The sequence below is a fragment of the Pseudopipra pipra genome, chromosome 12 (genome assembly GCF_036250125.1).
Source record: "Pseudopipra pipra isolate bDixPip1 chromosome 12, bDixPip1.hap1, whole genome shotgun sequence".
NCBI classification, from domain to species: domain Eukaryota; kingdom Metazoa; phylum Chordata; class Aves; order Passeriformes; family Pipridae; genus Pseudopipra; species Pseudopipra pipra.
Genome location: NC_087560.1, coordinates 10,704,748 through 10,725,441, shown reverse-complemented (window position 1 = coordinate 10,725,441; position 20,694 = coordinate 10,704,748). Strand labels below are relative to the sequence as shown.

At 40.3% G+C, this 20,694-nt stretch overlaps 1 protein-coding gene across 5 annotated transcripts in view; it reads right to left on the bottom strand.

Moving 5' to 3' along the window:
• GALK2 (galactokinase 2) overlaps positions 1 to 19,167 on the bottom strand; it is a 47,861-nt gene extending 28,694 nt beyond the window's left edge. For 2 of the 5 annotated variants that reach the window (XM_064668831.1, XM_064668832.1), the window contains exons 1-5: positions 19,040 to 19,167; positions 16,752 to 16,840; positions 15,431 to 15,554; positions 11,695 to 11,785; positions 8,676 to 8,822 (exon numbers count right to left, since the gene is read on the bottom strand). In XM_064668831.1, coding sequence (XP_064524901.1) covers positions 8,676 to 8,822; positions 11,695 to 11,785; positions 15,431 to 15,554; positions 16,752 to 16,840; positions 19,040 to 19,092 — 504 coding nt within the window. In that variant the 5' untranslated portion in view covers positions 19,093 to 19,167. Of the gene's footprint in view, positions 1 to 8,675; positions 8,823 to 11,694; positions 11,786 to 15,053; positions 15,146 to 15,430; positions 15,555 to 16,109; positions 16,223 to 16,751; positions 16,841 to 19,039 lie in introns of those variants that run through there. The other 3 variants (XM_064668833.1, XM_064668834.1, XM_064668835.1) reach the window with 3 other exon arrangements.
• Between the last annotated feature and the right edge of the window lie 1,527 nt (positions 19,168 to 20,694).

Sequence of the window (20,694 nt, the reverse complement as noted above, 5' to 3'; positions counted from 1 at the left end):
AAAGATCTGCAGTTAGTTCAGCAGTGCCCTGAGCTGGTTTGTACACTCGGCCTGTTCAGCCTCGGAGCGCAGCAGAGGGATGAGCGTAACGTGACAGCAGGAGTAGCTGGTAGGTGAGTTAAACCTTGGAGTCTCCCTGGTGATCTGTCAAGAAACACTAAATATTGCAGCTCTTGAATGCCAGACCCAGTATCATCCACGCAAACAGCACTTTTATAGCTGTTGGCAAGTCCACATGCCAGGTTGGCTGAGCTTCCATGGGAGATGTTTAGTATCAATGAGTTTCATGATATATTAACAGGGTTTTTTTGTTGTTTATCCAGCAAAAAATGATACAACATTATTAAATGAGAATATCCATAATTAAAACACTACAAAGCCACATTTCAAGGAGTAGAATATCAGTGCATACAACTGACTAGCAAGCAATTAAGCATTAAGAAATTTATGTGAATTAATTACTTAAGGAAGCTGCTCTGAGGTTTTAGACAACTTTAGTTCGAGGACTTGGAAAAATCTGAAACTAACAATGTTCACAATGTAATTTTTTAGGCTGTTCTTTTTCAGTAGCTTAATTCTAAAGTCTGTTCAGAATGTATCCTATTGCAGAAGGCAGTACTTACCAGTTCATCTAGCAGGCAACTGACCCCCACGTGCAGACCTAGGCTAGCTTTTGATCTAAGAGCTCTACTAACTACCTCTGCTTTTTGTTTGAAACAATTTAAGGTTCTCCCTGATAAGGAGCAAGTCAATCTTGGGTTACAAAGAAAGAAATTACTACCACTTAAATCTGTTTTATCTTTGAGCCACAAGATTTCCTATCCAGCATGCAGAAAGTCTAATCTGGGAAATCATATTAGTGGAGATATAATTTAGTCTGACAAAGAAGGGTTGTGATTTTTTATTATTAGTTGCCTTATGTGTAGTTACTCTAGATGGAGAGATTTCTTGTAATAAGAACTCATCAGTAGCTCTGCATCATGTTACCTTGTTTGGGATTTTTAATGGAAAAAGCGGGTTTTCAGTAAAATGATACTTTTCATTAGAATGTATTTTTCTCTGCTTGTTTATGTTTCAATATGAAACACCTCAAATTCAGGTTTCGATTTACAACTGAGTATTTTTGGTCTTTCAAGTTGAAGAACTGATAAATTATGATCCACCAATGTAGCTCATTTGATTCTCTCTTGCCTCATCATTTATTTTACTTTCTCTCAGTTTTATATTATTGATAATGAACATGAGGGCCTTAATGTACAAAGGTATTTGGGAATCTGAGAAATAAGGAAAGTGAACAGATGATCACTTACTTATAAAAAATGTCCTAAAAATAGAAACCTAAAGAATTATCTGAGTGAGAACAGCTAAGGAAGTTTCACCTTTAATAGTCCCCTTGCTCATAAAGAGGCCAAGGGCCAACTGCTCAGATTTTCACTCATGCAATAATGGGTCTGGACAGTGTGTAAACTGTGACAGAATTTGTCCCTATATAACTGTCACTGTCAATATGTTCCAAACCAGGGATCAATCCCCTTCAATCTCACATAGCCCTTTAAAGAAGCAAACTTGTGTAAGATTAAACCCCTTAAAAGAGTAAGACAATTAGTGAGTAGGAGACAGGCAAATATTTGTTAGTAAAACAGAATTAGTGTTGCTTAGTATTTTTTTGGAACAGCTCACCCTACATTACACAGAAACTTGATATATACAAATCCAGAATGACAGCAGCCAAAATAAAGCAATCTTCTCCATAGAATGATAGTATTAAATTACATCTGCCTCAGTGGTTTAATGGAAGTTCATTTTGGCCAAAGTTCAGTGTGCTACATTTTCTACATATCACAATGCAATAGTAATGATAACTAATCTTTAGAATAATAAAAAAATTCTTCCTGTATTAAACTTTATTATTCATGAAGGGAAGCTCCATGAAGAAAATAAATTTGTGAATATAATTTTTTTAAGCATTGTCATTTCCAGTGTTCTAAAAGTCTCTCCAGCATGCACATTTAAGTAACTGGAGTATTTAAATATCTATTCAGTCAAAAGTCCTGTGCATACACTTACTGTCCCTATATAAATACAGTAATGGTTCCCCAATGAACATTTTGGTCAGTTTAATCTACAAAGTCAGACTCAGTCTGATGCTTTCCTTTACAACAAATAATGTTGGTAATTTAATGGCAAATGTAGTGTTGATTTTCTGTGAAATTCTACACAGTTTCGTTCACAATACACAAAACTGAAAACGAATGAGAAACATTTATAAATAAAGACAAGTATTTTACAGGAAGAAGAAAACATTCTCCATCACTTAAGGCAAATTTAAACTCTAGTTACATGGTGGTATTTTTTTTCCAAGCTGGGCACATTTTATATACATATATATAGGTACAAAAATAACTTCTGAAATATAAGACACTGTGTTTCATTTATTAAGGTATAAAATGATGGCCAAATTTTGAGGTTATTTTTATCACCAGGAATGTCTTTATTTTTAATATCTGGTCTTGACTAGGAATAGATTGCTGAAAGTTACCATCTGCTTCCAGTTTGCACATAAAATCCCAATTAGCTAAACTTCATATATGTTTTGCAAGGTAATTACACTTTTTTCCAAAATGGGGAAATATTTGTCAGATAGTATCTGGATGTCTTCATAAGCACAGCAATCTTAGCTTGACTTTGTCTGCCCTCTAACATGCTCAAATAGAAGGTTATCAATTTGGTTGATGAGAGATTATGGCCTTTGATTACCACTGCTCCAAAGTACTCTGTTTCCTCTTGATTACAAACATACATAGTCAAACGTAACAAGTTAAAGAGCCCTGTTTTTTCAATTCCACAGGGAGAACGGGACTTCAGTACTTCTCAGTAATGTCGTGGGTTTCTGTGGCTGGGTTTTGGTAGCAGAGGGGGGCTACAGGGGTGGCTTGTGTTAGAAGCTGCTGGAAGCTTCCCCTGTTCTGTGGAGCCCATGCCAGCTGGCTCCAGGATAGATTTCCTGCCCCTGGCCAAGGCCGAGACAATTAGGAGTAATAGTAACACCTCTGTGATAACATGGTTAGAAAAGAAGATTGTTGCGCAGAAGAAATTCCAGCCAGGGAAGAGCGACTGAGAACATGAGACCCCAAGGTCAGTGCAGAAGGAGCAGGAGGTGCTCCAGGCACCGGAGCTGAGGCCCTGCAGCCCGTGGTGAGACCATGGTGGGGCAGCTGTGCCCCTGCAGCCCATGGGGGAGCATCGGGGTGCAGAGACCCCCCTGCAGCCCATGGAGGAGCCCAGGCTGGAGCAGGTGGATGCATGAAGGAGGCCGTGACCCCGTGGGAGGCCCAGGATGGAGCCCGTGGAGAGGGAAGCCCCCGCTGGAGCAGGTTTTTCCCAGGTAGGGCTTGTGGCCCCTGTGGGGGACCCACGTTGGTACAGCTCATTCCTGAAGCACTGCACCCCATGGAGAAGTGACCCACGGGACAGCAGTCTGAGAAGAGCTGCTGCCCAAGGGATGGACTCACGCCAGAGAGGTCCATCAAGGACTGTCTCCCATGGGAGGGACCCCACGGGAGCAGGGGAAGGACTTCTCTCCCTGAGCAGTGGCAGAAACAACAACTGACCACAACCCCCATTCCCTGTCCCCCTGCACTGCTGGGGGGGGGAAGGGAGAACATGAAAGGAAGGAGGGGTGGGGGGAAAGTGTTTTTAAGACTGTTTTATTTCTCACTCTTTGGCTCTTATCCTGTTAGTAATAAATGTAAGTATTGTCCCCACTTTGAGTCTTGTTTTGCCCATGAAGGTGATCAGTCACTGACCTCTCCCAGCTCTTATCTCTACTCATGAATTCTTAGCTGGTATCTGGCCAGGGTCAACCCACTACAGTCTTTTTGGTGGCCTGTACGGGGAAGTCATGAGGATTTTGAGATAAGGATAGTAATTGGGAGAGGTAACGGGCAAAACAAGTACTGAACAATGTTAGAGAATGAAATGATTGGGGAGAATTTTGGCTGTAATTGTGGTAAAGGTACAAGGGGTGGATTTTGTGTAAATTGTCCACTTGAATTTGGTGTTATGGTGATGTTATTTTGATTTTTGGTGGGGGGAATTTTTGTTATATTCTGTTTTGGTAGGTTGTTATTTTTGTTTATGTAAGGGAAGGTTATGTGATGAATATGGAATTTAAAATTATTAAATATATGATTCACAGAGGCGAGGAGTGGAATAAATCTCTGGGATTTTGTTTTCTTTTTTCCCACCTCACTCTCTCCTCTGCCCCTCTGGGGAGGGGAGTGATAGAGCAGCTGGGTGGGCACCTGGTGTCCAGCCAAGGTCAACCCACCACAAGTATTAACAGTACTTTATAACACAATATCTATGTGCCATTTTTTGTGTAAACAATTTGTTTCTCATATAAATAACCTAGCATGCATCTATCAAACATTTTTGATGCATCAGTATAATAAATTATAAAAATAAATAAATATTTTTTAAAAAAATAGAATAAATTATAAAACAATCCTAGGCAGTATTATCAGCACTAGTTATTAATTTCAAAGTCCCACTATCAATATGTATACTCACAGGTTTTCCTGCCAGATAGGCAAAGGTAGGTATTATGCAGGTATTAAAGCCCTACTGCAGAAACATTATTAGGAAGTGGTAAAGGGTTCAATTTAAGCTCTTTCCTTATTATATACAGGCTTCAGAAACAAAGAAGAAAGGATTCCAGAGATATCTATTCTCCCCTGAAATCAGTGACATTAGCAGGTACAGTAACTGTTGAAATACCATTTAAAAATGTTTTAAACCCACACTCAAATTCATCTGAGCCATAGCTTGGGAGAATTGGAGCCAATGGACACTGTGCCATTACAGATTAGATTTAGGTCCTTTATTTATCATTTTGTCTGACTTAGATTTTTCTCAGTCTAGATAAAGTTAAATATAACCTTCCTATATCCAACATTTCATGTTAAATTAAATAAACCCTATTCATTTCTGATCTATTCTTCCCAGTAAGTATGTGCACAGCTGCCCAGCCTTGGGTAACAGAGAAGATGTTAAGGTGGCTGAACAGACCTTAGTTTCACAAGATTTAACATCTGGACAGCAACACTATCATCACATCTTTCAAGTAAATCTAATTACTCAAAATACTAAGTCATTTTCTGTACTCATTAATTCCTACCACGTAACACAATGCTGGGACAATTTAGAGCATTATTATATTTCCTTTACAAAAAGTATCTTCTCCTGATGAAAAGTTATACAAAAGATTGATTTTGTAACAGTGAAATAAAAATCACTCTAAAATCAAAAACTACTAATAGTGAGCATTGCTGCTGCTTGAGTGATGCCAACACAGCCTTAGACTGGTATCCTGTCTGGAGAAGAAAAATGGATTCTTTTTAAGGATCACATTCTACATTTTCCATCTTGTTATTTGAATGCTATTGCACTGCTGCAACTGGTTAGCACTGCACATCTGGCTGAATTGTCTTGAACTGGTATTTTCCCTAAACTATTGTGTATGTGTGTGATGGGTTTTTTAAAAAAAAAATTTGTATGCACACTGAAACAATGCCCTATTGCAGACTGCTACACACAATTAGGGAGAGCATATTTTTTTCTGATTTTGTTTTCAATGTCAAAAAAGTGCTATTTTTAAAGTAAGCCACCATGAAATTCTAGCCATGCTTTTACAATGTTTTTTAATTCTGGGGTTTTTTGGCTCTTAATCTCATAGGCCCAAACTTCACACTGGAAGTGTTATCTCATAAAAGCTCTAAATTTCAAGGACTTTTACTCTACAGCTACTATTTTAAACTTGCATTTGTCAGGAAAAAGAGCGTATAACTAAAATATTCTCATAAAAATAGTTTCACAGAAGCAAAACAGATAAATGTTCCATTCAGTAAAAGGTCAATTTTTCATAACTTTGGCTACAGAAGCCCTACAATTCAGCCAAATTTGATTCCAAAGCCAAAAGTTTCCTGTACTGCTGCTACAAACCATCATACTAAGATTTTGCAAAGTCCATCAGACTAATGAGGGGCAAAAAGTCAATCTTTTCTCATAAAATTACCGCCATGACCAAATATTGTTACTTATAAATGCCACAATTTACAACTTTCGCAACTGTAAAGCATCTGAAAAAAAAAAAAAGGGTGGAGGGGAAGGGTACAATGATATTTCTTCTTTAAAATAAACAAACACATTAATATCCAGAGCCTTAAAAATGCAAGGTCCTGGTTTGCTTTCTAGTAGAAAGGCTCTGGAAAGCCCCTAGTTCTGCTCAGCTAAGAACTTCCCTGCCATGGGGGAGCTCCCGGCTGATGCACAGCCAGCTTTGCTGGATCCTGCACAGACACCATTTGACACCAGCACAGGATGCATTAGGAGCTGGCAAGAAGTGGCCAGAGCACGTTTTATACTTCTGAGGGCTCACATGCCTAGATTGCTCTAATTTATACTCAGCTCTGCCTTATACAAGGCAGTTCTGGGAGGCTAAGCATAAATCCAGTGCAACAGAGAATCTGGATTTAGCCAGATATAAGAGGTCTCTAATGCTAAATCATAAATGAGCCAAGAACACTGAACTTGTTTTTACTGTCCTGTAAGATTTGGGGAAACTTAAAGCCTGGACAAAAGTAATCAGTCTTCAGAGCTGTCATCCTCTCTCTTAACCACCACAACCAAGTGTCTTGGTCTATGCAAGCCCACAAAACCTGGGAGATGTTCCTAATTGTGCCTATGTTGGCTATTGAGAATTCTCATCTGTACATTAATTGGTGATTTTTCATCACAAGTGCAAAGTATCTGGCTGCAGACAGCGGGATTTCCTGACAAAAATGTGCAATTGTGTCTCTTGTGTTTGTCTAACTGTATTTCAGACACAAGCTTAACTTTCAGCACATTTTTCAAACAGCAAGAAGAGACTTTGGGTTGATTGAACAGGACACATGAGGAGAAGGAAAGCCATTCAGTGGAGTCCCTGTCTTCTTTCTCTTCCTCCATAATTTTATGTGAAAATGCCAAAAGTTTTGCACCTTTCTTTACAACAAGTCTGGCATAATGCTGGCCAGTACTCCCAAGCCATGTGTAAATTGAGCTCAAGATACACACTGTATCATTTATTCCCTGAAGAAGGCTGTGCAGTATTTCTTGGAATAATGAAAACCTGGCTTCTGGTTTTGCAGATACAGATTTCTACTACCTAGTAAAATTTGGGCTTTCTGACCTCTGTCAGTTTATGGATTTTGAAGATAGCCAATTTGAACACATGCACTCCAGTGATTTTGATCAGCAGTTCCCAAGCTGAGCTCATTTGGTGACCACCATCGGAGATGGGGCTGAGCTGTGGTGAGACCATCTGTGCAAAACCAGAAGTTTGTTGCCAGGACAGGTTCATGTCATGTCACCTCCAACCCTTTAACTGCAAAGTCTCATTCATCCAAGTGGAATTCTTGACTCCACACTTTCATCTCCCACTCCTCTACATGTCTGACCTCACAAAGCAGAGCCTCTGTCAAGGTGTCCAATCCCTCACCTACCTTTTGACCACACCTTGCACTGACACAAATCAGGGTGACAGTGACTGTAGCCATATCCTCCTACATAAAAAAGCTGCCCTGCCTCACCAACCTGTTTCTTTCTGCCCTGACCCTCTCCTGAAGCCCTTCGAGGTGTGCACTGTGGGATGGTGAAGTCACTGCTGAGCAATTCCTGCAACTACAGCTACACAGAGAAGTAAATCACAACAGATCAGCAAAAACTTCCTGTGTGAATCTGTTTACCTCATGGCTCAGAGAAGTGCTTGTTACAAGCAGAGTTAACAGCTGCCATCATCATGTACCACTTTCAGTTGGCTTTGTACCACAATTTGGGAATGTCTGCCTTAGACAATAGGCACAAATATGCATAACAGTCACATTTAGATCTGTTCTTTTCTCTTCCTGACAATGTTCTAATTTAAGATCCTAGTTTCACTTAACCAGACGTTTTTACTGGAGAGAAGTTCATTCCCATATGGCACCTTCAAGGACCATGACTCCTCCAGAAATTTGTATTACATGAGCCAAATTCTACTAACAGTTGTACTGCTAACAGGTCACATACTTGGGGTTTGTTTTTAGACTAATGTTTGTTTAAAAGTGAGGAATACATTTTGGATTGTAAATATGTTCATTCTGAAAAAACTATGAAGAGAATAAGGAGAGTCAGATGGAAGAATTTTACCTCTAGTTTGTGCTGATTATATAATTTATCAAGAAATTGTTCCACAGGCCTCCAACAGATGCTCTGCTGTTAAAGCCATGAAAAGTCATTCAGGGAGAGGGTAAAGGCCTCGGGGGTGTGGTCCACATGTTTCAGCACATATATCCTCAGTCCTGGCCTGCAGATAGCACATCTGGTTCAGGCATGGACCTGATGGTTGGCCAAAATACAGGCTTACAATAATGCTCCTTTTTTCAGCTTTAATGTAAGCCTGTGTTCTTGCCAAATTCAAATGCTGCCAAAATTTGGCCAAAGATGTTTGCTCAATTGTGCAATATCTGAAGTTTATATCCAACAACTCTTTGCAAAAACAATTGTATCGTGTTTTTAATGTTTACAGGCATTAACAATATTTAATTTTAAGTAGAATTTTACTGCTGACACTCTCGTGTTTTACAGTAAATTACCTTAGAGAGGGTTTTTCCATTAGCTCTGAGTGTCACGAGTCCTGCACAGCACACCAAAGCACTGGAGCTAGAGAGACCAGAACTTGGAGGGATGGTTCCATCTAGCAGACAATTCATTCCAGTTGGGTTATTAAGACCAAAATGTTCCTAACAATGAAAAATAAACAATCTCAGTTTCAAGTACAGACAGGCTCAGGCTTGCAATTATCTGATACTTAGAAAGAGAATCCTTCTACTGAGTTGCTTAAACCAAGGACCTGCTTCTGGTATCTCCAAAATAAACCAAAAGCAAAGTTTTCCTTCTATTCCTTAAGAACAAAGCCAATGGTAGGGCTCCAGCCAGAGGTATGTCTACAGTTGCTGTACACAAACATATAACTGTACCCCAAGCAGAACTCAGTATGGGCTGAATGCCCAAGAATTTACCAAGCTTCGTGGGTGGGTTTTGCAGCAACTGCCTCCACTCTGAGCTGCCGTGGTGACAGTTACCAATCATTTCATACCCTACTTTTGTCCTTTTCTTGACAGCTCTTCACTTTAAGGCATCCTGAGGAGCTTCACATCTAACAGTGGCATGTGGTATTAGGGAGCCACGTGACACTGATGGGGAACTGGTAGCCATGCAGCTGTATTCAAAGGCAGATGCTCATCTCCTGAAGCACCCACAGGACTGACCCTGGGAAAACCAAATGGTACTTGAGGGACTCTGTGCTTTTGGAGGCACAAAGACACACCTACCAGCAGGAATGGTCTCTGTCATGCTACTTTTAGAATAAGGTTTAAAATACTTTTACGTGCATGATAGGTATCACAGATAATACATTTAATCCAGAAGTCATAAATCCTCATGTACATACTCTTTTAATTATTCTTTAGTCGCTTTGTCTTTTTATTTATAATTGCTTTAATATAAGTTTCTGCTGTCAGTTTGAAACAAACATGCAGTACTTATTAAAAAATCATTGAATGTATATGGGAGGTATATGAATAGCTGCATTCTGATGCAATTTATATGTCAATAGACTACATGTTACAGTGTCAATAATCAGAAAAAATAGCAGTGTTTTCATAAAGAAATACCCACCTTCAAAAGATTTCTACTGCTTTTCCTGAAACAACTTCAGCCATAAGTACCAATGGTAGAGATCAGCAAACACAAAGAACCTCCTTTAAAGTCTTCTACTATCAGTTCAAATTATTTTGAATTTCCCCTTCTACAAATATAGAAAATTCATACCTAAAATACTATTGCTGCCCATGCCCCTTCATGAAGAACACTAGGCAGGCTTGTTCAAAAACAGAAAATGCTTGAGTAACCAGAAACTGATCCCCAGTTTCTGGATTGTCTTGAATATGAATCAGGCTCGCAGACTTATCACGCGATGTTTAAATAGAAAACGTACTTCAGTTTCAAAAATGAAAATGGACTTTGCCAAGTTCTGCAACAGTTCTGTCCCAAAAGGATAGCATGTTCAACTCAATATAAACAGATTATCCTGCTGGACCCTCTGAGTACTTGTATTTCAGTGTTTCTTAAGCCTGTAACATTTATGCTTATTTTCTGCCAGTACTAGAGTCTGCAAACCTGCTTTGCAAATTAACCTTCAAGTATGAAAGCTTGTCCTTAGGAAACAAATCTCAGTAGCAGACTGCAAAATAAATAAAGTCAATTGGTCATGCTAGCCTTAATATAAGAAAGGACATATTGTAAAGAAACCTAATCTATATCTCTCCAGTCAATGCAATTTAAACGCTTGTGGTACTGAGCAATACCAAATTGAAAATACTCATGTTACTGCACACATAAGTAATTTATTGGGGTCTGTACATAGAGACAGGGGTCTGTTTAGGAACTGTGGATTGTAATAAAGTGATTTGTGGCACTGATTGTTCCAAAAACTGTACTTTGAAGCCTCCAGTGGCAGGTTTGAGGTAGGCTTTGTTGGCTCTCTGCAGTTCTTATCTGTTGGACCATCCCATGAGGTGACCTAGATGGCCTATCCTGAGGCAAACTTCATGTGCTTTAAAAAGCACATATGCCCATAATTTGGGATGGCTGTGGCAACCTGTTCCTGACCTGACCATCACTGTTTATCCCATCTGCCCTTCCAGAAGTATCACTGGATTGACATCAAGCAGAGAAGGCACCTTTTTTTTTTTTTTTTTTTTTTAACTCTAAGAGCCACGAATCACCTGCAAACAGCAGGTGAGATTTATAGGAGCCCCTCTGGTGAGTTCAGGCTGCCTCCCAGGACAGCACTGACAACCAGCACTTGGCTTCACAAGCAGTTTGGTCTTCAAGTCAGTCTGGAGACAGGCGAGCTCCCAGCGGAGGAGATAAAGCTCAGATGGGCAGACGGGAAAACGTCTGTTCAGTGTTCCCGCCGTTCCCGTAAGTTGCCGTTTCCTGCAGAGCTGCACTTTTAACTCAGGAAATTTTGAAACTCCCATTCAAACACTGAAAACCAGGATAAGTAATGGTTCTTAATGGATTATTTCTTCTATATGCTGTTTGCTTAGTTTTTACATTTTCTTTTGCCTCCTGCATGACTCGGCTTCACTCAGTTGCTGTGCACAAATTATAGGTTTCCAACATTAATAGAAGTTCATGGTTTTTAGAAATGTTTTGAAGGGAAGAAAAGGACGAAAATATGATCTTTGTGTCCTGACAGACAAGCCTCCAAACCTTTTTTAAAGCAAATTGTAATTAGATTATTCCATTGGAAAGCATTCTTTTTTACTTCAAAATACAGAAATGTCATCATGATGATGAGTTTGATCATGACGTTACTAAATAATTATTTGCTATCGTAATTTTTTTAAATAAAAACAAAAATAGTGCTCTGCAACTATTTTAAAGCAAACCCACTCATATCTCCTCTTTAAATTTTAACATAAAAATACTTAACTGTATATCAAGAAAAGCTATAGAATGCAGGGAAGTATTCTGAGATGAATAGCTATGCTTGTTGTATTTTACTTCAATGATAATTTCATAAGTTAAGTGGATTTAGCTTACCTGGATGCCCTTCAGTCCACACAGGAAGTAGTTATGCCATTGAGGTTTGGTTTTGTTAATCTGGATGTTATTAACACTAGTACTGAAATCCCTGCAAAAACAGAAAAACCTTGAGGCTTAAATTTGTATTGAATTTAGTTTGAAAAAACATGGCTTGTTACTGCCACCTGCTGATGGACAAAAACAGGTCAATGTTTTTCAATGCAATGTGTTTTGGTTTGTTTTGTGGTTTTTAACAGATATTCTTTATTAATCAATTCTATAAGATTATTTTAGATGAAAGCATAAGAATTCTTGCTGAAGTATACAGAATTTACTAGATAAATCCAGAATTTAGGCTGCCTTTGACATCCTTAATTAAGGCAGAATGCCCTCCATCATGTATGTGTATGCAATCCTGATATCTTAGAGAAGTAAAAATCTAAATAATCATGTCTGTCAAACCTTGAATAGAGAGAGATAAATTTCAGGCTCTCTGGTAATTCCTGCTCAGGAATTCATCTTCATCACCTTTTCTCTGAACAGCACTTCACTAAAACAGGTCTAATGCTGCAGAGTTCTATTACGGACGTTACAAGATGTAATTAAAATTATTTAGTTTAAATAATTTCTCTGTTTCCTCCGGGATAATTCCTGCTCCATCCTCCTTGCAAAATAATAAAAAGAGTAAGCTTGAATGTTCTTAAAGAAACTAATGCTAGATAGGTGCTGTCAAAATGGGTATGGAATGATTCACAGAGCCTCAGAGGAGTGGGCATCAGTCCCCAAGAGGTGCAAGTTGTTCAGAAGTCCTTACTCTGAACACCCAATAGCTGTATCTACTTGATGCCATTACAGCAGGTGCCCAACACTGAAACAGGAAAGGCACCAAGAAGGTCAAGAAATCTAACAAAATATATTCCAAAGTTGCAGGCTAAGCTGTGCTTTTTAAAGCAAGGTCTGCCAAACAACGTGAACAGAGGCAGCTGAATGTCACAGAAATATTTAGGTTTAATGGGAATAAAACCACTTTCAAGAAATTATACTACTGGAAAGCAGGCAGATCAATATGAGAACTTTATAATAAAATAAAATAAAAAATTGGGGAAAACATACCCATGAAATAAAAGTATTCTGATATTGTCTGTTCTAGCCTTTCTTTTTTAGAGAATGCTTGGGAAAGAATGCCACTTCTCCATGACTAGATATAAGCATTCCATTTCTTCTGTATAATGACAAGAGATGAGATTTTTGAGTAGAGTGGCTGAGGCATTTTTTACTGCTCAAATACTAAATAATCCTTATGTTTGGAGACCAATTTGGCTCTTTCTCACAGAACTTCATTGTCTTGTCAATCTGTTAGTTTATGTGTTTGAGTCCTCTGTACAAATACCCAGATTTAAAAGAAACCCAACAAACAACAAAGCTTTCAGGCCATGGGATGGAAACTGCTTGGTAATTACCATCCTCTGGTACTTCTGAAGGCATTTTGAGAAGTATAATGCCAGATATTCTCTGTGCACATGCTTCTCAATTACAAAGACATTATGTGAAGGGGAGGTATCAGGAACTTCAAAAGACTGTAAGTACTGAATACCATTTTAGCCCTAATAACATAAAAGGTGTCAGATCAGTTGAGATGGTTTATGATGAAAAACAAATAGGTGGTTTTTCTAGCAACCTGTTCTCTGTCCTGTTTTTCCTAAAAGCTAACATGAACTATCAGGGTGGAAGCTACAGAACTGTTACACATTTTACCAGTTCACAAAACAAGAATTAAACGGGAAATAGTGATTCTATGGAGGTTTATGATTTGTCCTTGTTCACCAAGGCCTATATATGTGCATTCACCACAGGCATAAATCTGCCAGTGTAACAGGCTGGGAAAGAAAGACATACTGTCATCAGTTTTGTTTGTGGTGTAACATTCAAAGTGTTGAAAAATATTTCTTTGTTATGAAATTATGGGCATGTTTCAGCTTTGTTTTTAAGCAACAGTGCCTCAACAAAACCAAGATGTTAATGCTGAATTCTGAGACCTCTTCTTGGTTTATGGTTTACAGCATATGATCTCAAACTGAAACCAGGGCAGATGTAAAAATATAGTGACGGTGTGTGCAGTCTGAATTCAAAGGCTGTAATTCTAGATTTGATAGGAACTCTATACACCTTAGGAGAAGGGCATTTCAACTGTGATATAATATGCCAAAGCTTGAAGACCAAGTAAAAATGTTTACCTTGTAATTACTGTTTTATTTATTGTCCATTATAACAACTACTCCTAATCAAAGCTTCTCTAAATCTGAAACTATTGCCTCTTACAGAATGGTTTTGCAATACAGCTTCAGCCCTGTTGGGAGGTTGCTACTGAAGAAAGGGAAAGGTCCCATGCACATCTTTCATTCCTTTTGCCCCTGCTCAGCACTGCTTGTTCCCACTGTTTACCCCATGTCAGCTTTAGTGCTGAGTGCATGGCAGTTCACTAAAATGACAGAAAATTAAGCAAGCAAAAAAGGGGGAAATAGTGCACTTTACCTTAAGATCAGATACCATACCTGCTAAAAGGCAGAGGATGGATCGATGTTAGAAGCAGGGACAGGGAGACTTGGGGTAAAAGAAGCACCATTGCCTTCTGGCAGTGGCAAATTCTTAATTCAGCCCAGCTATAATGTGAAAACATACTCCAGAGTGAGTGAAAAGTCTGTGAGTATTTATACTTACCATGCAAGCACAAATTCTTTTCAACTGTTTTAGTCACAGGCAGCAGCTCAGAACATGTTTTTGTAACAAACTGAGCTTTAAGCAGGAATATGTGCTCAAATAGTTCTCACTTTTGGCAGTGTGTTCCTGACCCCATGTTGCCACACACTGTGCTTTCAGGGAGTAATTTACCATTGGTTTAAATAATAAAAATGGCTTAAACTAAGCTTATGCTGATTCTGGCTTTTGCAAAATGTCCACAAAAGCTCATGTGGATGAGTGACCTGATTTGAACTGCCATGCAACTACACAAATATCAGTTTATTACAAGGAGGCAGAACAACGTGGCTGAAGTTGAAAAGAATGGCAGGATTATTTCCCTATGTTCAGCACTTGTGAGACCATAGCTGGAATACTGCATCCAGTTTTGGGGTTTCCCAATACACGAAAGACAGTGGTGAACTGCAGGGAGTCCAGCACAAAGCCATCGGGATGTTTACAAGGATCTCTGAAGGTCCCTTCCAACCTGAACTGGTCTATAATTCTGTGAACAAGCAGCTGTGGAGGAAGTAGAAGAGAAAGAATACAGATTTTTTGAGCCAGGACTGTTGCTACAGTCAGATTGTTGTGTTGTGAAAACACAGCCCCAGGTTCTCCAGAGCAGGGGAGTGTTAGCTTACCTATGCAGTAATCGATTACAAAACATTTCACTCCCTTCTCCAGGAGAAACTGAACTGCTGCCAATTATGGGGATTATATCAAGACAGATGAGCTAAAAGAAGGGAAGACAGAATTGCACCTTCAGAAGGATTGAAAAATCAGAGGCCTTACAAGAGAGAGATGAACAAACAGGTAGGAGACAGCAGCTGCAAATCTATTGCTCTAAACTAATACACAGCACGGAGTCAGTGGAATTCCATCTGCTGACAGGATTTGTTTTACACAGTTGCACTCTGTATGGCAATAGAAGTTTGTCAGCTCTCTGGAAAGGTGACTTGTATTGCAATTGCATGAAGAGGTTCACAAAAATTAGTGAATAAACAACATAATTACTTACAAGTATGAAGAATTGGTATTTGCCAGTTGCACAACTTGAGTCTGTACAGGTTCTGCTGCAATCAGGATATCTTGTTCTATAGCCATCGGGAGCACAGCATAACCACAGTAGTCTATGTGTTCTCCTATCAAAGAAACAGACAAGGAAAATATTTTGGAATAGTCTGGAATAGCCATAACAGGGCTTCTGCAGGAGTTCAGTGCTGTTTACTGTATTGGACAGTTTCTTAGTGTAGTTTCAACTCTTATTACTTGATGTTTGGGATGCATTTCCTCCATTTCATATTACTTCACACAAAATTTCTTCTTTAGTGATTTTATCTATTGCACCCGTTTATAAATATTCATTTTTTAACACTGGCTTACAAAAATTAGAAAAACCCACCATGTAGATTATTGTCCAGCAATGAGAACAGCCACATTATTTGTACACTGTCATGTGCATACAATTTCTGGACATTTTTCCAGGAATATAATAATTATGTTTAAATAATCATTAATACAGTTGCATACAACACATAAGGTGTAAATGTCCTCTCTCTTGGGAATAATTCACAGTTACCATATGCTGTCTGTTTAATCTATGTCATATGTTCTCACAACACCGACATAAAAATTAATTAATTGCACAACAGACTAACTAATTTTAAAGCTCTGTTTTGCAGGATCTTTCTACTTACAATGTCTTCAAATGCATAGGGATACTTCATATACAGGAAACTGAGCTCCAGGGAGAGCAAATCCTAACATGGATAAAGAAATCTCAAAAATAACACTGCCACAGAAATGCAAGTAAGTCCTACATACGAAATAATTGTGTCTCTCCAGTCTGCCAGTGAATCACATCAACTATTCTAAGTTGTGTGGACACACCTCTATGGAAGAGAACAGAAGAGGAGATGATGGTAGAATCATTTCATGCTTTATCATATGCATTGCTGTGTGACTGGTTATATTTAGTAACTTAAATTATAACAGAAGAGAAAATATACACTAATTTAATTTGTGGATGCACTATCCATGAACTACTTCAGATTTCCAAAGCCTTTCCAAAAAATGGTATTCACCCATAAACTGGAAAGTTACTCCAATTTTCAAAACCATCACTGCTGTCTATAAATGTTTTTTCCAAAACTAACATGGATGTACAGTTGTTTATAACAAGTTATAGTAAAAGCTACTAAAGTATATATGATTTCCCATTTATCACAAGAAACTTCTCTGAGAAAAAAATTAAATTATTTCCATTCTGTGTTTTAAACTATTAGACTTCCATGATGGCAGATAAAGCAAAATAACAGAAGACTAATTTTCTCCTTTACCTATTAAGTTCACTCGTCCTGGTGCACGAGCATAAAACTTGGGAGCTGATCCATATTTTGATATAAACATTTCCTTCAGCTTCTGCAATCTGAAAGGCAGGTTAGAAATATTATAGTTAGGAAGGTTAGAAAGACTATATTTGCATAAAAGGCAGGAATGTTCAATGTTTCTTGAAGTAAATTCAGTTGAACTTTCTGAAGTATGTGGAGTTTTCTCTGATACATCAGGAGAGACATTAAACTGCTTATTTCTGCTCTTCACATAACATTGTGACAAAGACAACTATTTAGAATGTTCTAATTAATAAGAAATGTATATAGTCACTTGATAAGGATTAGCAGAGGCCTTATTTTATTTAAATTCTCTGTCTAGGTTGGGTCTAGACAGAAGCAGGGAAGGCAGCTGCCTGGGATAACAAAATACCACGGTCTCCACCCACCTCTTCTATGCCACAGCTCTGTAAAACTGTTTGCCATTGAGGAGGAATCTGGCAGTGTGGACCAACAGCTCATTTGTGGCACTGGGATTTGTCACACACCCAGAGACACTCCCTTTAAAGTCAAATCTGGCCACCCCAGGTCTGAGCAAATTAATTTTCTTCTGAGTTCTGATTTTTATCAGTTTCCACATTAGCCACTCCCCCATCTCTGTACAAATGCATATACAGACAACTAAAATTCCAAACCTCAGCTTGTTCCTGCAATTTAGATAGTATTTCGTCCACAAGATTACAGGAACAGTTCCCAGGAAATTCTTTAAGCTTTCTGTTTGGAGGTCCTAGATGTGCTACTGAAAGTTCAATGCAAAGAAACTCTGGCATACTGCTTTATTGCCTTAGACTGTAAAGACGTGTTTGCAAAGTTGGGATACTTTAGTGTGTCATGCAGAACGTGGTGGGTAAACAAAGGCTGAGAACAGATGAAGCCATTATCTTAGTGTAGCATAGGAAATTTGAGAGTAACTCACTTCAAAACTACCTTAAAGCAAAATTTTGGTGTCCTAACAAAAATCCAGTAACAGCAACCCTGATAAGGTATCCACATTTAGTCTAAAACTAGAACTGGAAGCCTAGTTAATACAAAGTGGAAGAAAACAGCAATGAGAAACAGATGTTAAAAATTTCACAATTATTTGGTTTGTATTTCTTCGTAAAGGCTGTGTTACTGTCCAATTACATATATTCAAATGTTTTGTAAGATTTCTTTAAATGGAAAGCTACAAAATATCATTTGTTACGATTTTCTTTAACAGATTGTTTATTACTTTTCCATCTTGGTACCCAGTAACAACGCTGTATCAGGTCCCTCTATAATTTCTCCTTCTTATAATCTCCCCTAGTATTGACTGGTATATCGCTCTTCCAATTAGCAGAAGCAATTTTTGCCATTTCACTGTACAATCTCTTCTCTAGATCACATTAATAAATATTATAGTCCATGGGGGAATCTGTTGGCAGAATTCTAGGTGTTAACTTTATTCCTTTTTGTGTCAGTGTTTAGAATGCTGCCTTGTTGCACAGATATTTTTATAGTGTTGGTACTAAGAGACTAACAACAAACAAAGCAGTCATGGGGGCATGTTTATCTAAGTGTTGATTGATCTCTTTTTTTAATGTGGGTTTTACAAGCAGGCCTGATGAAAGGCTATTTACAGGCTCTGGCCTTGATGTTGCAACACACACACTGCATTTTAAGCACCTACATCAAAAAGAAGATTGTCAGAAGCATTAAGCAAAGGCATCCCTCACAGCTTCACACATCCAAGTCTGGAAGTGCTGGACTTGTCCTTTCCATGTGACTTACAATGCAAGTAAATGAAGTTTTAAAAGGTGACTCTTCTGTGATGCTAACGCAGTTGAAAAGGTTGGTTTGTGTGTGTTCTACCTCCACACACAGAGCGCGGCTCCGTGGGGAAGGAGCGTGTGCTGGCACCTGCCACGGCAAAGCCACCGTAGGGCCGGGCCTGCCCTGTGCCAGGGATTTTATAGCAAAGAGAAAGAGAAGATAATCAGTAACGCCAAAATTCTGGGGAAAAAAAGGTAGGAGGAAAGCTGAATGAATGAATGAATGAATGATTCCCCCTGCTGCCCCAGCAGCACCCCAGGGCCACGCGGCGTGCGACTGCCACGCTGGTCGTGCAGCGAGGAACCCAATCACCACGAGCCAAAACCCCCCGGCAGCTCACCCGGGGGCACGACGAGGGGCCGGCCCACCTGCCCTCCCACCTCCCGCGACCGCCCACCCGCCCCGGGATAAGCGGCGGCGGGGCCGGGGAGCGACCCACCCACCTGGGCTGCTCCACCAGCTGCACCGGGAGGGCGGCGGGGCCGTCCCCCGCCATGGCGGCTCCGGCGGTCACGGGGCCCGCACACGCCGCGTCCTTCCGGGCGGCAGCGCCGGCGGCCCAGCCCCGGCCCGGCCCGGCCCGCCCGCGGCGCTCGGCCCAGGGCACTCCGCGGCCCCTCGCCCACCGCAGCCCAGGCGGGACAGGAAAGCTGCTGCCACGTGCCAAGGAAGCGTTTAGGTTTTTTTTTTCCCCCTGCATTCCTGCCGGTTCTCCGGCAAAACGCACTTGCAATGAAAACAATAAATTGGCAGTGCCGTCCCCTCCGGCGTCGTTCCTTCCCTTTGTTTTTTCTGGTGTGCGGTTCTGCCAGCTCCCCTCCCAACAAGCCACCTCGGGGCTCCCCATACCCCTCGGATTAGTGGCTGCAGATACGCAGAGGAACTCAGAGTTCCAAAAGTGTTTCCAAGTTCACTTGCTCAGTGTTACTGCCAATTTTGGTGTATGTCTTTGTCCATTTTGGCGTATATCTTTGTCTGTTTTGGTCTGTATCTTCTGGCCCTTCATATCCCACTCGTGGAGCTTTTCAGGAGTGAAGGAAGCACAGTAACAGTGACATTTCATTGTGGGTTTTCTGAGGTGAAACTTTTTTCTCCCTGTTAGTATGGTGGCAGAATACAAACGGAGTTTTTAGAAGACTTAACGCAACCTTTACGGGAAAAAAAAATTCTGTCAGAAACCATAACAATGTCAAATGACCAACAACAGGAAAATCTGGAGACCCAGTAAATACGGCAGATGCATCTAGGAGCCCGTGAGAACCCCAGGCCTTGTGGAGATGGGGAGGCAGAGCTGGTCTGTTGGGGGTTTTGCATCGCTCAGTTGAAGGCTGAAGCAGAAATTAACGTGTAAAAATCTTTATAAAGCCATTGCTTTGCAAGGCCCGTGCATTTTAACAGTTCAGGCCTTTAAAACTGCTGCTCTGGGACTTCCTTATGGCAAACACAGCCCATGTAAACTGTTCAGCAGCACCAAGTGAGGCAAATGGGCTGCACTGAGGGCTGAGCAGCACTGCCAGTCCCAGTGTCTGGACCAGCTTTCACCGAATCACAGGATGGGTCAGGTTGGAAGGGACCATAGTGGGTCATCTGGTCCAACGTCCCTGTTCAAGCAGGGTCATCCTAAACCACATTACACAGGATTGTGTCCCGACAGTTCCTGAATATCTCCAGTGAAGGAGACTCCACGACCTCTCTGGGCAACCCGTTCCAGTGCATGGTCACCTGCAGAGTAAGTTTTTCCTCGTGTTCAGGTGGAACTTCCCATGCACCGCTTTCTGCCCATTGTCTCTTGTCCTATTGCTTGTCACCACGGACCAGAGCCTGGCTCCATCCTCTTGACACCCTCCCTTTAGATAATTATACATATTAATGAGGACCCCTCTTAGTCGCCTCTTCTCGAAGCTGAACAGGCCTAGCTCCCTTAGCCTTTCCTCCTAAGAGATTCTCCAAACCCTTGACCAGCTCAGTAGCTCTCCGCTGGACCCGCTCCAGGAGCTCCATGTCTCTCTTATACCGGAGCCCACAGCTGCCCACAGCACTGCAAATGTGGCCTCATCAGGGCTGAGCAGAGGGGCAGAATCACCTCCCTCGACCCTTC